The 13,075-nt window shown below is 45.0% G+C and overlaps 1 protein-coding gene across 2 annotated transcripts in view; it reads left to right on the top strand.

The window, feature by feature from the left end:
- SERPINI1 (serpin family I member 1) overlaps nt 1-13,075 on the top strand; it is a 90,461-nt gene that overhangs the window by 46,480 nt on the left and 30,906 nt on the right. For both annotated transcript variants that reach the window (XM_077348494.1, XM_077348492.1), the window contains 2 exons: nt 1,740-2,007; nt 8,883-9,113. In XM_077348494.1, the coding sequence (XP_077204609.1) occupies nt 1,758-2,007; nt 8,883-9,113 (481 nt within the window). In that variant the 5' untranslated portion in view covers nt 1,740-1,757. The remainder of the gene's footprint in view (nt 1-1,739; nt 2,008-8,882; nt 9,114-13,075) is intronic.

Below are 13,075 nucleotides of genomic sequence, written 5' to 3'. Positions count from 1 at the left end.
CGAGTGTCTCTTGATGTCCAACAAAGGGAATAATTCAATCTGGAGGCGCCGTAGAGTCTTTTAGAGTCAAGTGTGACATGAAATCTGGTGCAGAATTGCCTTTTTTTAAAGCACTGAAAGTAGCCATTCAGGGACCTAAACAGATTTTCCCCTTTTCCGTTTTCATAACTGCAAATCCCTCAGAAAGATGGTTTTTCCTCCTACTCAGAAGTAAGTCCCAGTTTATTCAATAGGCCTTATTTTTAGCCATTTATTTTTAATTGAATTTATATATGTTACTTTTTTCCTGCACATTTTACTATGATGTACCCTGCCCTGAAACCAAAAGGAAAGGGTGGGTGACAAATACAATTAGTATTAATAATTATACAATTATTATTAATAATTATACAATTATTATTAATAACAATAATTCCCAGGGAAGTGTCTTTAGGACATCAGCTAAGGTTGCCAGCTCTAGATTGGGAAATACCCAGTGATTTTAGAGGTGAACCCTGAGGAGGGGGGGCTTGGGAAGTGAAGGTATAATATCATAAAGCCCACCCTCCTGAGCATGTATTTTCTCCAGGGGAACATGGCTGTCTAGGGAACAATTGTAATAATGGGCGATCTCCAGGTGCTACCTGGAGGTTGGTAACCCTAATGGCAGCCAACTTGTGTGTGTAAACCTGTATGTTACTTTCTGGGAATAAATACCAGTTCTGCATGTGGGAATTTCACAGGAGAAATGGGGGAAAGGATTAAATGATTGCTTCTGCCGTATAGTGGTCCTGATCCAGACTGGGGCCCTAGCAGCTGATTTTATCATTTACCAGTTTTCCACAGTCTGATTTCCTAGTTGGTTATTCAGCTCTTCTTCTGGGTCGTTTTTCTTTCTTCGTTTTTAGCTGCTGCCCATCTTTCCATTGACCCAAGGGGTAACAATCTGGACTGAATTTGAAGGAGAGCCAATGGGTTCATTTACAGAACCAGCTAACTGTAAGGGCCAGACTAAATGCAATACTGGACATCCATGTCTGGAATGCCAGATGCATTGTTTTCTTACAAAACAGCTGGAAGGGAAAAATAATATTCCAGTGGTGATAGACCAACACCATAGAGATGCCTCTCTCTCTCCCCCCCCCCCCCCCCGGCCAAGGCTTAAAGCCATGGGGGCACATTCACCATTGCTTAGCATTTGTTTTTCTCTGTTCATTTTAGCTGGTAACATGGTATGGAAGGAAGCATTAAATCCCCCTTTATCCTAGCATTGTGTTGTATTCCATCTATTCCCCTCCCCCCCAGGTTCTTCTTCACCTGTGTATTCATCTCCTTCAAACCCACTTCAAAATGATATTTTTCCCCCACGAAGCATTTGACACAGCCCCCCTTCCTTGCTGAATCTAAACTGAATGAAACCGGAACAAATGTGCATTCTCCCTCCAATTCTTTCCGCCCCCTTCTCCCCTGCCTGTCTGCGTTATCTTCCTTGTGTAAAATTTTAGATTAAAAGTTTCTCCAGGGAGGGATCTGTCATCTTGTGCTCTGCTCTGCCCATTGATGGTGGCATCAGTGGGCATTTATATGGCGGCATATAAATAAATAATAATCTCAATACATTATTCTGATTTTGTGCCTGTTGTTTTTAATTATGCATTTTTTTAAAAAAAAGCGACACCCCTATATTGATTTAATAGAGTTTAATGATACCAACTGTACAATGTAAGCTTCATTTGCCGTCTCTGTGTCTTCCCTTGCAGATCCGAAACTCCTGCAACATGTTCCTCCTCGGACTGGTGTCCCTGCTCTTTTTGCAAAGCGAGGCCTTCAGCACCAGTTTTCCCGATGAAACCATTGCCGAATTTTCGGTGAATGTTTACAATCAGCTGAGAGCCACAGGAGAAGATGAAAACATTATTTTCTCCCCACTGGGTCTTGCAATCGCCATAGGAATGGTGGAACTTGGAGCCCATGGTTCCACCTTGAAGGAAATCCGACACTCCATGGGATACGACGGCTTGAAAAACGGTATTGTGTTGTTTTGATGCCAATCTGCGCTTCTTTGATAACATTACTGAAATCCAAGATAGCCAGTCTTTATACATCTCTGTTTGGATGTGAGTCCCACTGGGATCAAGGGGACTCATTCCCAAACAGCTGTGTGCAAGGCTGCATCTTCAGCCAACCAAGAATATATGAAAATGTTGACAGTACAAAGGCAACTTAAACGCTAATGGGTTGGGTATGTAAAAGTTTGTCATAGAATCATAGAGTTGGAAGGGGCCATACAGGCAATCTAGTCCAACCCTACAAATCACATGCTTGCAGTCAATCACATGCTTGCAGTGAGTACTCGGCAGATGAGTATACATGGCCGTAGGGGGCAAATGCACAGTGAAAAGGAAAATGTGCCTCGGGAAGTGGCAGTGGTGGCTAGAAGCATAGATAGCTTCAAGAGGGGACTGGATAAATGTATGGAGCAGAGGTCCATCCGTGGCTATTAGCCATAGGGTCCAGATGGAGCACTGTGTCTGGGGCAGTGGTACCCTGTATTCTTGTTGCCTGGAGGACAAGTGGAGAACTTCTGGAGTTCCGGCTCTGCTGGTGGACCTCCTGATGGCATGTGGGTTTGGGCTACTGCATGACACAGAGTATCGGATTGGGTGACCACTGGCCTGATCTAGTCTGGTTTCTCGTATGTTCTTAAGTGATTTGTACAGAAATAATGGATGATCATACAATCTTCCTTGGCTTCTGCTTTCCACTAACATTGCAGTACGGAGAAGAGTCATACCTTATTTAAACCATTCATTTCAGTGGGCTTAGAAGAGGGTAATTCTGCTCTGTTAAATGCCATTTGTCAGGAACTCAGGTTTCAGTAGCATCGGTGAGACCATTCCTTAATCCACACAACTCCGAAGAGCAGGTAAAAGATAAAAAGTCTTTATTGAAGGTATTCACAAAGCATGATAGAAATCCCAAAGCATAGCAGGACGAAAAGTTGACTGAGACACAGAGTAAGGGTCTAGGCAGCCTTTTATAGTGCTGGAACTACAGGCGGGAAAAGAGGTTCACATCAAAAGCACCTTTGAACTATATATGCATGAAACCTGTAAGGTTACTTCCGGATGCCAGGAAGTAACCTGCTGGCACTCGGTCTGTTCCCCTGGGAACCAAGGCCATATGCTGATAAGGCAGAGCTCCCTGCAGTGAGGGGAAGCGGAGGTAGTTTGAGAGCCAACCAGCTGTAATTTACTCATGAATTAGGACAGGGGAAGATTGAGCATAGCAAGAATGGGCACCTGTCACCTAAGACAAGTCTCCCGGGCAACTCAGGAGACCCAGAAAGCATCTCATATGACACCATTACTGTGATTAAGGCCTAAACGCTTATTGAATTGAGCAGTTCATGCAGGAATCTCCCTCTGAAGTACTGCTGTTGAATAATGGTGATTCAAATCAGCTGCTAACCTGTAGTAAAAGTCTGATTACCCGTGCTAGGAGGCAACCTCATGGTAAGCCTATATGTCCTCTTGTTAGACTTCCAGAGGAACTGGATGGCCCTTGTGTGAGACAAGATGCTGGACTGATCTGGCAAGACTGCTCTTCTGTTCTTAAGGATTTGGGGAGATTAACATATTATCCTGATAGTTTCTGGGCATTTTTAGCATATGATGGGATATATCAAATGTTGGAAGATGCACAGGTGAATGTGCCCTTGAAGGTATCATCTTTATTCAACGGAAGAACATCAAAGAGATCTGCATTAAATAGCTGAATTAAAATGTTCTGAGGAATTTGCTATTATCCATTTAGATCTCAAATGTGACGATGGCTGCCTCTTTTATAGCTATTAAACTAGCTTAGCAAGACTAAGAAGATTGGAATATCTATTTCTGCTCTTGTAGAGAGTCACTGCGTTTGTACTTTATGCACTTGAACTTTGAAAAAATAATGTTGCAGAATATACATCTTGCATTTCACTTTTATAATCCCCTTGCTCTGTGTTTGTTTTTCTCTGTTTCATTTTGCATCTAATTAAGAGCTCACCCCCAGTGTCTTATGCCATAATAAATCTAGATTTTTCTTTAGCAGAACGGGACTTCTTCAGCATCCCTTTCCCCACTGCTGCTGAAAATGCCCCCACCCCAAAATGCTGCTACTCCAGGATGGGGGGGGGGGTCTCAGGAACAGCATGAGAGGAAAGGCAGAGGTCTGGGGTGGGGGTTAATAAATGTTTTCCTACCTCCTGTTAGCAAAAATCCTACACAGTTTCCCATTTGGAATGTTTGACCTTGAAGATGTCAAGTGTTCTTCTTTACGGACTGCTAGTCAATCTGCAGCATTCTAGACAGACAGAGCTGGCCACAAGTTTTAACTTAAATTTCATTACAGTGAGTGGTACAATCTGACATAGCTGAAGGGACAATGTTCTGAAGAGAAACTGGGCCGTCCCCAGTTTTTAGCATTTATTTTAATGCATGTTTAATGAAAATCTTTAATTTATGAGTTAAGACAAAATGAATACTTTCAGAATACTGGGACCATTTTGGAAGCACCCTCAAGAGAGAGTCAGTTTGGTGTAGTGGTTAAGAGTGCGGACTTCTAATCTGGTGGGCTGGGTTTGATTCCCCGCTCCCCCACATGCAGCCAGCTGGGTGACCTTGGGCTCACCATGGCACTGATAAAGCTGTTCTGACTGAGCAGTGATATCAGGGCTCTCTCAGCCTCATCCACCTTACAGGGTGTCTGTTGTGGGGAGAGGAAAGGGAAGGTGATTGTAAGCCGCTTTGAAACTCCTTTAGGTAGAGAAAAGCGGCATATAAGAACCAACTCTTCATCTTGTTCAATCCATTCAGGCAAATCTGCTTTTCCTCTCCTGGAAAGAGCTTTGGCAAGCTTTCCACATCAGGACACTGTCCATGGTGCTGAATGGCTGAAGCCTGAGAAGTCACACAGGAACAGCATTTTTAATTTATTGCTGCTAATATTATGATTTGGGGAATAAAATCAAATGTGGTACTCACATAAGATCATAGGAACATCTATGCTGGACCCAACTAATGGCCCATCCTGTTCTATACAGGAACCCAATTAGAAGAAGTAGAGTTGGTTTCTATACCCCACTTTTCACTACCCAAAGGAGTATCAAAGAGGCTTACAATCGCTTTCCCTTCCTCTCGGCACAACAGACACCCTGTGAGGTAGGTGGGGCTGAGAGAACTCTGAGAGAAGTGCTCTGTGAGGACAGCTCTAACACAACTGACTAGCCCAAGGTCACCCAGCTGGCTGCATGTGGAAGATTGGGGAATGAAGCCTGGCTTTTCAGATTAGAAACCATTGCTCTTAATAACTATGCGATGCTAGATGCCCTCAGGAGACCTATGAACAGAGCATAGTGGCCATAGCTTCCCCTGATGTTGTGTCCAGTATTCAGAGGGTTTCTGCCTCTGAACATGGAAGTTTTGTTCAGTCTTCATGGCTAATAGCTATTCATTGAACTATCCTCGATGAAATTGCCTAATCCTCCTTTATAGCCAATAAAGCAGGGGTAGTCAAACTGTGGCCCTCCAGATGCCTGTGGACTACAATTCCCATGAGCCCCTGCCAGCGAATGCAGGGGCAGCGAATGCTGGCAGGGGCTCATGGGAATTGTAGTCAATGGACATCTGGAGGGCCGCAGTTTGACTACCTCTGCACTAAAGGAATGGCCATCAGCACAGTCTGTGTCAGTGATATACACATACACATATATTCTTTGCTATTTGAACAAAGAAGGATTTCCTTTTGTCTATCCTGAATGAACTGGCCATCAAGTTCATTGGCTGTCCTTGAATTCTAGCATTATGGAAGAAGATGAAAAACTACTCCCTTTCTACTTTCTCCAGCTTGGTGTAGTGGTTAAGCGTGGCAGCCTCTAATCTGGAGAACTGGGTTTGATACCCCACTCTGCATGCAGCCAGCTGGGTGTCCTTGGGCTAGTCACAGTCGTGTTCTCACAGAACAATCCTGTCAGAGATCCCTCATCACCACATGCCTCACAGGGTGTCTGATTGTAAGCCACTTTGAGACTCCTTTGGGGAGTGAAAAGTGGGATATAAAAATCAACCCTTCTTCTTCTTCCACCTGTTTTATAAATGTTTTAATGCACACAATGGAACTGTGAGGTAGTTGTCACAGAGCCACTGTGCTGTAATGGTTAGACTGTCAATTGACTAACTCAGGTGGCCCAGGTTCAAATCCCTCCTCTGAAATGAAGCCCTATGGGAGACTTTTGACCAGTGATATACGTTGAATCGATTTTATAGAGCTCTAACATAAAATGAGGAGGAGAAGCCAGCATATGCCACTGGAATCTTTTTGGAGGAACTGCAAGATAAAAATAAGTAGTTTTGAGACTCAGTCTAGGTATTCATCATTGGTTCCCTGAGGGGCCTGAATCAAATCTCAGAGCCAGGTCTTTAGAAGTTAGCCAGAAGGAGTCCTCTCTGCCTGGATCGCATCCAAAAGCTGCGAAGAACACATGTTTGACCTCTGAGACTTGATCCAGGAACTTGGAGGACATTCTATAAGTATCTGGATTGGAAGTCCCCTCCCAAGCAGTATCTGCTGTCTTCTCTGATTGGAAGAGCCGGAGTCTAGTAGCACCTTAAAAAACTAACAAAATTTGTTTCCGGCTATGAGCTTTCATGAACCACTGCTACTTCAGGAAGTGACTCACAAAAGCTCATTCACCATGCCACAAATTTGTTAGTCTTTAAGGTGCAACAGGTCTCTTGCTCTTTTCTCCTGCTACAGAGAGATTATCACAGCTATTCATCTTGATCTTTCTTTGGGGGGGGGATTGGGTAAAAATGAGGGGGAATCAAGGAATGGGCTGTCCCTTCTCCACTGCTGGGGTTCAGCTCTGTCAAAGCCGCTGAATTTTGGTGGGAGATCTTTATGTCGAAGCCAGGGGCATGGCAGGGGATCAGCCCCTAAATGGGATAGATGGGTGGAAGGCTTCTCATTCCTACCCACAACTCCCCAATTTAAACAAATTCTCAGGCTAGGCACTGCCCCTCCTCCAATAAGACAGGAGTTCTCCTTTGCTATCTACCCGTTTCAGACCTAAGCGTTTCCACACTGCTGATTGAACCTCTGAAACGTTTGGCAAATGTGGCAGAACAGTATGAAGCGAGAAGAATTAAAAATAAACATCCTTATTTTACAGACATTGTGACAGGCCGACGGCATTCATAAGCTATAATAACGTTTACAACAAGCTGGGATTTATTTATTTTTTCCATGCAAGTGGCATGCACTAATCCCTGTGTAAACATCATTAGTGCATCTTTTTTTGGGGGAAATCTTTGAAGGAGCTGAATAGAAATCTTTAGAATAATAGACCAAATTTGAAGCAGCTGGCTTAGCAGGGTAAATATTTAGCAAAAGTGGTTGGGAACCTCCCATTAAAATCAGAAACATATGTGCTGTTTACGCAAGGAAAAAAAACAGTTGGTTGTCAACTGAAGCATGCTATTCAGCAAATAATTTCTGTAGGGTAATGAATATATTTTGGACAGGGGGAAAAACTTGATTTGTCCTGGTCACTTGGAGGGATGCTTGTACATCTTAGCAGTTTGGCTCACGTTCTGTTGGCCCCTCGCAAACAGGACAATGATTTGGGGGAGATGGACCATTTGTCTATTTGTTGATCCATTTGTGGCTCTTCAGTGGGATGCTTCAACTATTTCTTCCTAACACTACAACTGTTATTGTGTATATGTGTGCTCACATACAGCTTGAAGAGATCTTCCCAATCTGCTATAATGCTATAACAATGCCCTGCAGGGCAGGTAGCTATTTAAATAGACGGTAACTAATAAGATAAGAGCCTCTTGTGGCGCAGAGTGGTAAGGCAGCCGTCTGAAAGCTTTGCCCATGAGGCTGGGAGTTCAATCCCAGCAGCCGGCTCAAGGTCGACTCAGCCTTCCATCCTTCCAAGGTCGGTAAAATGAGTACCCAGCTTGCTGGGGGGTAAAACGGTAATGACTGGGGAAGGCACTGGCAAACCACCCCGTATTGAGTCTGCCATGAAAACGCTAGAGGGCGTCACCCCAAGGGTCAGACATGACTCGGTGCTTGCACAGGGGATACCTTTACCTTTAATAAGATAAGCAAGGAATGTATGGGACTTTTCTTACCATTCATGGTTAGACTAACATTTGTCAGACTAACATTGTTAGACTATCTCTGGCTTTCTCAACCAATGTTTCGTGAAACCCTGGGAAATCTTGATGGCCCTGGAAGGGTTTTCCATATGGGTGAGACTTAATTATATATATATATATATATATATATATATATATATATATATATATATATATATATATATATATATATATATTTAATTGTTAAACATTTATATGGTGATACAACCATATATGGTCATTAACCTACTCATCCCTCCTATCAAAATGGCCACTGATGGGCCTGGAGGGGGTGGGAAGGAGGAAGGACCCCAGATGGGTGTGTCTACAGCTATGCTTCCCAACCATATTCTGCACAATTGTGCCACTTCTGGGGTTTCTTGAAGCCTGATGAATGTGTCAGGGGTTTCTTGATGGCAAAAAAAGTTGAGAAAGACTAGTCTGTATAGTTCTTAGCAAAGTTAATGCAGATCTGGCTTAAATGGGCAGATGTTTTATACTGTGGGATTTTGGGAAGCTGATTTTGCTTCTAATGATTTCTGTATTCAGGTCTGAGAAGAAGAGTCATACTATTTATAAAATAGTTCATGGTGACCTTCTCTGCGGTGAGATAAAATACCAGTGTGATATTCTCCAGGGAAGACACTGGAATACTTTAAACTCTCTATATATTTACCTGCCCTGACAGATGTCTTTTCTCTCTGATTTCAGGTGAAGAATTTTCATTCTTAAAGGACCTTTCTGACATGGCAACTGCTGACGACAGCCAGTACGTGATGAAGCTTGCCAATTCCCTTTATGTACAGAACGGATATCACGTCAGTGACAAATTTCTGCAGCTGATGAAAAAGTACTTTAAAGCTGAAGTGGAAAATGTAGATTTCAGTCAAAACCTAGCTGTAGCCAGCCAAATCAATAGATGGGTGGAGAACCATACAAACAGTATGTTCTTGAATTTTAACATTTCCTCTTTTCAGTGAATGGATGTCATTTTATGTCTGTATCATTACTATTCTAGGGGGAGGGAGGATTTTATTTTTCCTTTGTTTTTTGCTCTGTCAAGCCATTCAGACGGTGTTCAGTGTACTCAAATTTCCTGTAGCTGCAGTTTTCCTTTTCTGGCCAAATTGATTCATTTTGCTAATTTTGAGTGATTTTATGTCAATGATATCTTCATTTAGAGATCCGGGGCAAGTTGGCCCAGAAGTGGTCCCCAATCCCCGTTTCCGGACCGGTATCGGTCCGAGGTTCAGTTGGTACCGGGCCTCGGCTCCTTCTCCTCCTCCTCCCTGGCTGCTGCCTCAGGGGCTGCTCTGCCACTCTGCCGCCGGCTCACCTTTGGTGCTCTCCAGTGGCCGCCATGGCTCCCCCTTGGCCTGGCACTGCGCAGCTGCTGCTGGCAGCGGCCCCCAGTGGGCGGTGGGAAGTCAGGGGCACCAGGGGGAAAGCAAGTGGAGCAGGGGCTCAGGCGGCAGTGACATCCCTCTGCCAAAGACTACTCCCCCCCCCCCCGGGCCTCAGTAAAATTGTCAAGCGTTGACCATTCCCCGGTGATAAAAAGGTTGGGGACCACTGCCCTAGAGGAGTGCTGACAGCCAGGATCAAACCAAGTCTTAGCTGGATGGGTAGAGCCAGAAATTCTCCTTGCCTTGGACCTCTTTGGTGGTGGCTGATGACAGGTTTAGAGTCCCATGTTACCACCTCATGCACTCCCACCCTAAACATTTTTAAACCCATGAGATGTCATGCTCTACTCCAGTGAGTCACTTAGCTTGGACTCAACCAATGACAGCAACAATGAGCCAGGCTCATAGATTGCCTCCATCCATTCTTCCGCTAAGGACCAGATCTGAGACGAGTAACTCCTGCAGTGCCCTGATGAGAAGGTTCAGCATCCCAGTCTGCCCCTGATCATAAACATTGGCAATGATGAATTTTATAGAAATGCTGATGTGGACTTCTGTGCTACAGAATTGCAATTTGAAACATTGCCCCAGCACTGTGACGGATGCTACCCTGCTTTAAGTCTGCATTTCTTTCAATGGCAGATAAGAGAACCGTTCTGCTGGTGATCACCCTCAATATGTAGCATTTAGTTAGCTTTCAGTACACAGAGCACTTCACTGTTGGAGACGTTGTTTTATTTTACTTGGTTCAATTTGAAACGTTTGGATGAGGACTTGCAAGCTCTCTCGAGCAAAGAGGAAAGGTGTGATAAATAAATAGATTTAGTCTATCCTGGTAATTTTTACAACAGACCTGCGAGATAGGGCAGGATTATTATCCCTGTATTGCAGAGTAAGGAGCTGAGGCTGCAAAAGATCAGCTTGTCTAAGGCCTCCTGAGAATTTCAGACCAAGTTGAGATTTGAACTAGGGATATCTTGGATCACTCACAGTTCTTGACCATGACGTTGCATCAGATAACAACTGACTTTAGGGAGGGACTTTAGTGTCGTAGATTCTGCCTTCCAAAATGGTCATTTTGTCCAGGTAAACTGATCTCTCTTGCCTAGAACAGCAAATCTCCAACCACTTTCTGAAGGTTGGTAAGCTGACCCCAAAAAACATTTGATGACAGTTCCATTGAGAGAAGAGAAAAAGAAGAGCTATGTTTTTATACCCCGCATTTCAGTACCTGAAGGAGTCCCAAAGTGGCTTATAAACACCTTTCCCTTCCTCTCCCCACAACAGACATTGTGTGAGGTAGGTGGGACACAGAGAGAGCTCTGAGAGAACTGCTCTGTGATAATACCTCTAAGAGAACTGTGACTATCCCAATCTCACCCAGCTGGCTTCATCTGGAGGAGCAGGGAAACAAACCTGGTTCTCCTGCTTAGAGTCTGCTGCTCTTTATGCATTACGCCAAGCCTGGGTCTCCCAACTTTTGACTGTAAAACTCGTAGGCAAGGATTTCCTCAAACTTGGTGCTTGCAATTCTCTTCCCTTTGAAAATTAGCACTTCTGTTCAAAATCAAGGCTGGCCAGTGTGGCCTGAAAGACAATCACAGGCAGGTTTTCAAAAGGAGAAACTGGCATCCATTGTCTCCTGGTGCCCAGGCCCTTGAATCTTCTCAAAGGGGCATCTCTCTCAACAAAAGGACGTTTAAATGCTGCCCTCCCTTGGCCCCCAGTGGCTGCTGAATGTTTTGCAACCATTGCATAAATCCCACTAACGCCCCAGTGGATCTGCATTTGTGCATCAAAAGACATTTGCCAGGCACTCCCCTCCCCCTGCCCTATTTGCATGTTTATCCTAAGAGAGAGAAAAGAGGACACTTGAGGTTGAAGCATTACAACCTGTGGATAAAACAACTGCAGCTGGTGGCTCTTTTGCCCTTCTCTCGGCAACTCCCTGAAGCTTCTTGCGGTTCCTGGGGGTCAGGAGGCCCCCGGGAGCAGAGTGGGAGGCAGCAAGTTGTGTGTGCAGTACTTACTTTGGATCAGGACCTCTCTTTTGTTGGGAGGCCAGAAGTTTATTTTGGGCCCAATGAACCGCCGGGACCCATCTGTGACAAAACCATGAAATCTGGCGCGTTCGCTCGATCCATCACTGTCTGCGCAGAACTCCAAACTCCAAACCGTTCTGCTGAAAGCGAGCCGTTCCCAGTTGGCAGCGCCAGGTAGTACACAATGCGGTTTGGAGGGGAGTGATTTATTTGGGAATGTGGGCACAGCAGCTGCTCCACTTGGCTAACAAGCCTCTCATGACTGGAACAGATGTAAGATGTCTCTTTCCTTCCTTGAGCAAATGTCGGCGGGCCCGATGCCGAAATGCTTACACCAGGGGTAGTCAAACTGCGGCCCTCCAGATGTCCATGGACTACAATTCCCAGGAGCCCCCTGCCAGCGAATGCTGGCAGGGGGCTCCTGGGAATTGTAGTCCATGGACATCTGGAGGGCCGCAGTTTGACTACCCCTGGCTTACACTGTTTACTGCTCACGCTACCTTTCGACTCCGCAGGAAATTACTGCTGTAAGATGGACCAGTAATATGATGAGACCGTCAGGAAAGATCTGCGTGTCTCGTGTCTACTTATGCCCTCGATTGGAAAAGGCGGGACGGCTAAAGGAGTAGAGGAGCGACCCTAAGCGGAGTTGCGCCCTTCCAGAGCCATTGAAGTCAATGTGTTTAGAAGGACATAACTCCACCTCGGATGGCACCGCGAACTGTTTCCGGTGCTGCCCTTGATATCAGAGCTGCTGTGTTTTGTGTTAAATGTGTCCTTGAGTGGGGAAGCTGTGCTTTGTGTTTTTAATTGACTGAGAGGGAGCCCCCCTTCAGACATTATGGACGAACCAGCATTCAGGTTAGAATCACAGTACTACAGGGATGAAATTTGAGTTCAATAGTTTCTTATGTGCCAGTAAAACTTTTCAGGATGTAAGCGTTCATGATTCAGGCACTTGGGATAGAAATTCCAGTTTGTTGATAGGCCCTCATTTGGACATCATGATGGAATGGATACTTCCCAAAGTAGGACTGAGTACTTCCCAAAGTCGGGAAGTTGTCTGCTGTGCTCCATGAGTGAGGAATAGAAATGTGGGGGAAACAGCAGGGTTGATGGTTGCCATCCCTACTTCACAGTGCTCAGGAAACCTTGCAGTGCCCTGACCTGGATTGCCAAGACTGGCACGCTCCCATCAGATCTTGGGAGGTAAGCAAGGTCCACCTTGGTTAGTACTCGGATAGGAGACCACCAAGGAAGTCCAGGGTTGCCGCACTGAGGCAAGAAATGGCAAGCCCCTTCTGTTCGTCTCTTGTCTTGAAAACCTTGTGGGTTGGCTATAAGTCAGCTGTGACTGGATGGGACTTTCCACCACCAAACCCTTACAGAATAGCCCTGTAAAGGGAGGTTAGTATTATTATCCCCATAAGGGGATGTGTTGAGAGTGGAGGTGAGA

This window comes from Paroedura picta, chromosome 8 (assembly GCF_049243985.1).
Source record: "Paroedura picta isolate Pp20150507F chromosome 8, Ppicta_v3.0, whole genome shotgun sequence".
NCBI classification, from domain to species: domain Eukaryota; kingdom Metazoa; phylum Chordata; class Lepidosauria; order Squamata; family Gekkonidae; genus Paroedura; species Paroedura picta.
The sequence above is the reverse complement of the archived record's forward strand: the minus strand, read 5'-3'. Positions and strand labels throughout refer to the sequence as shown.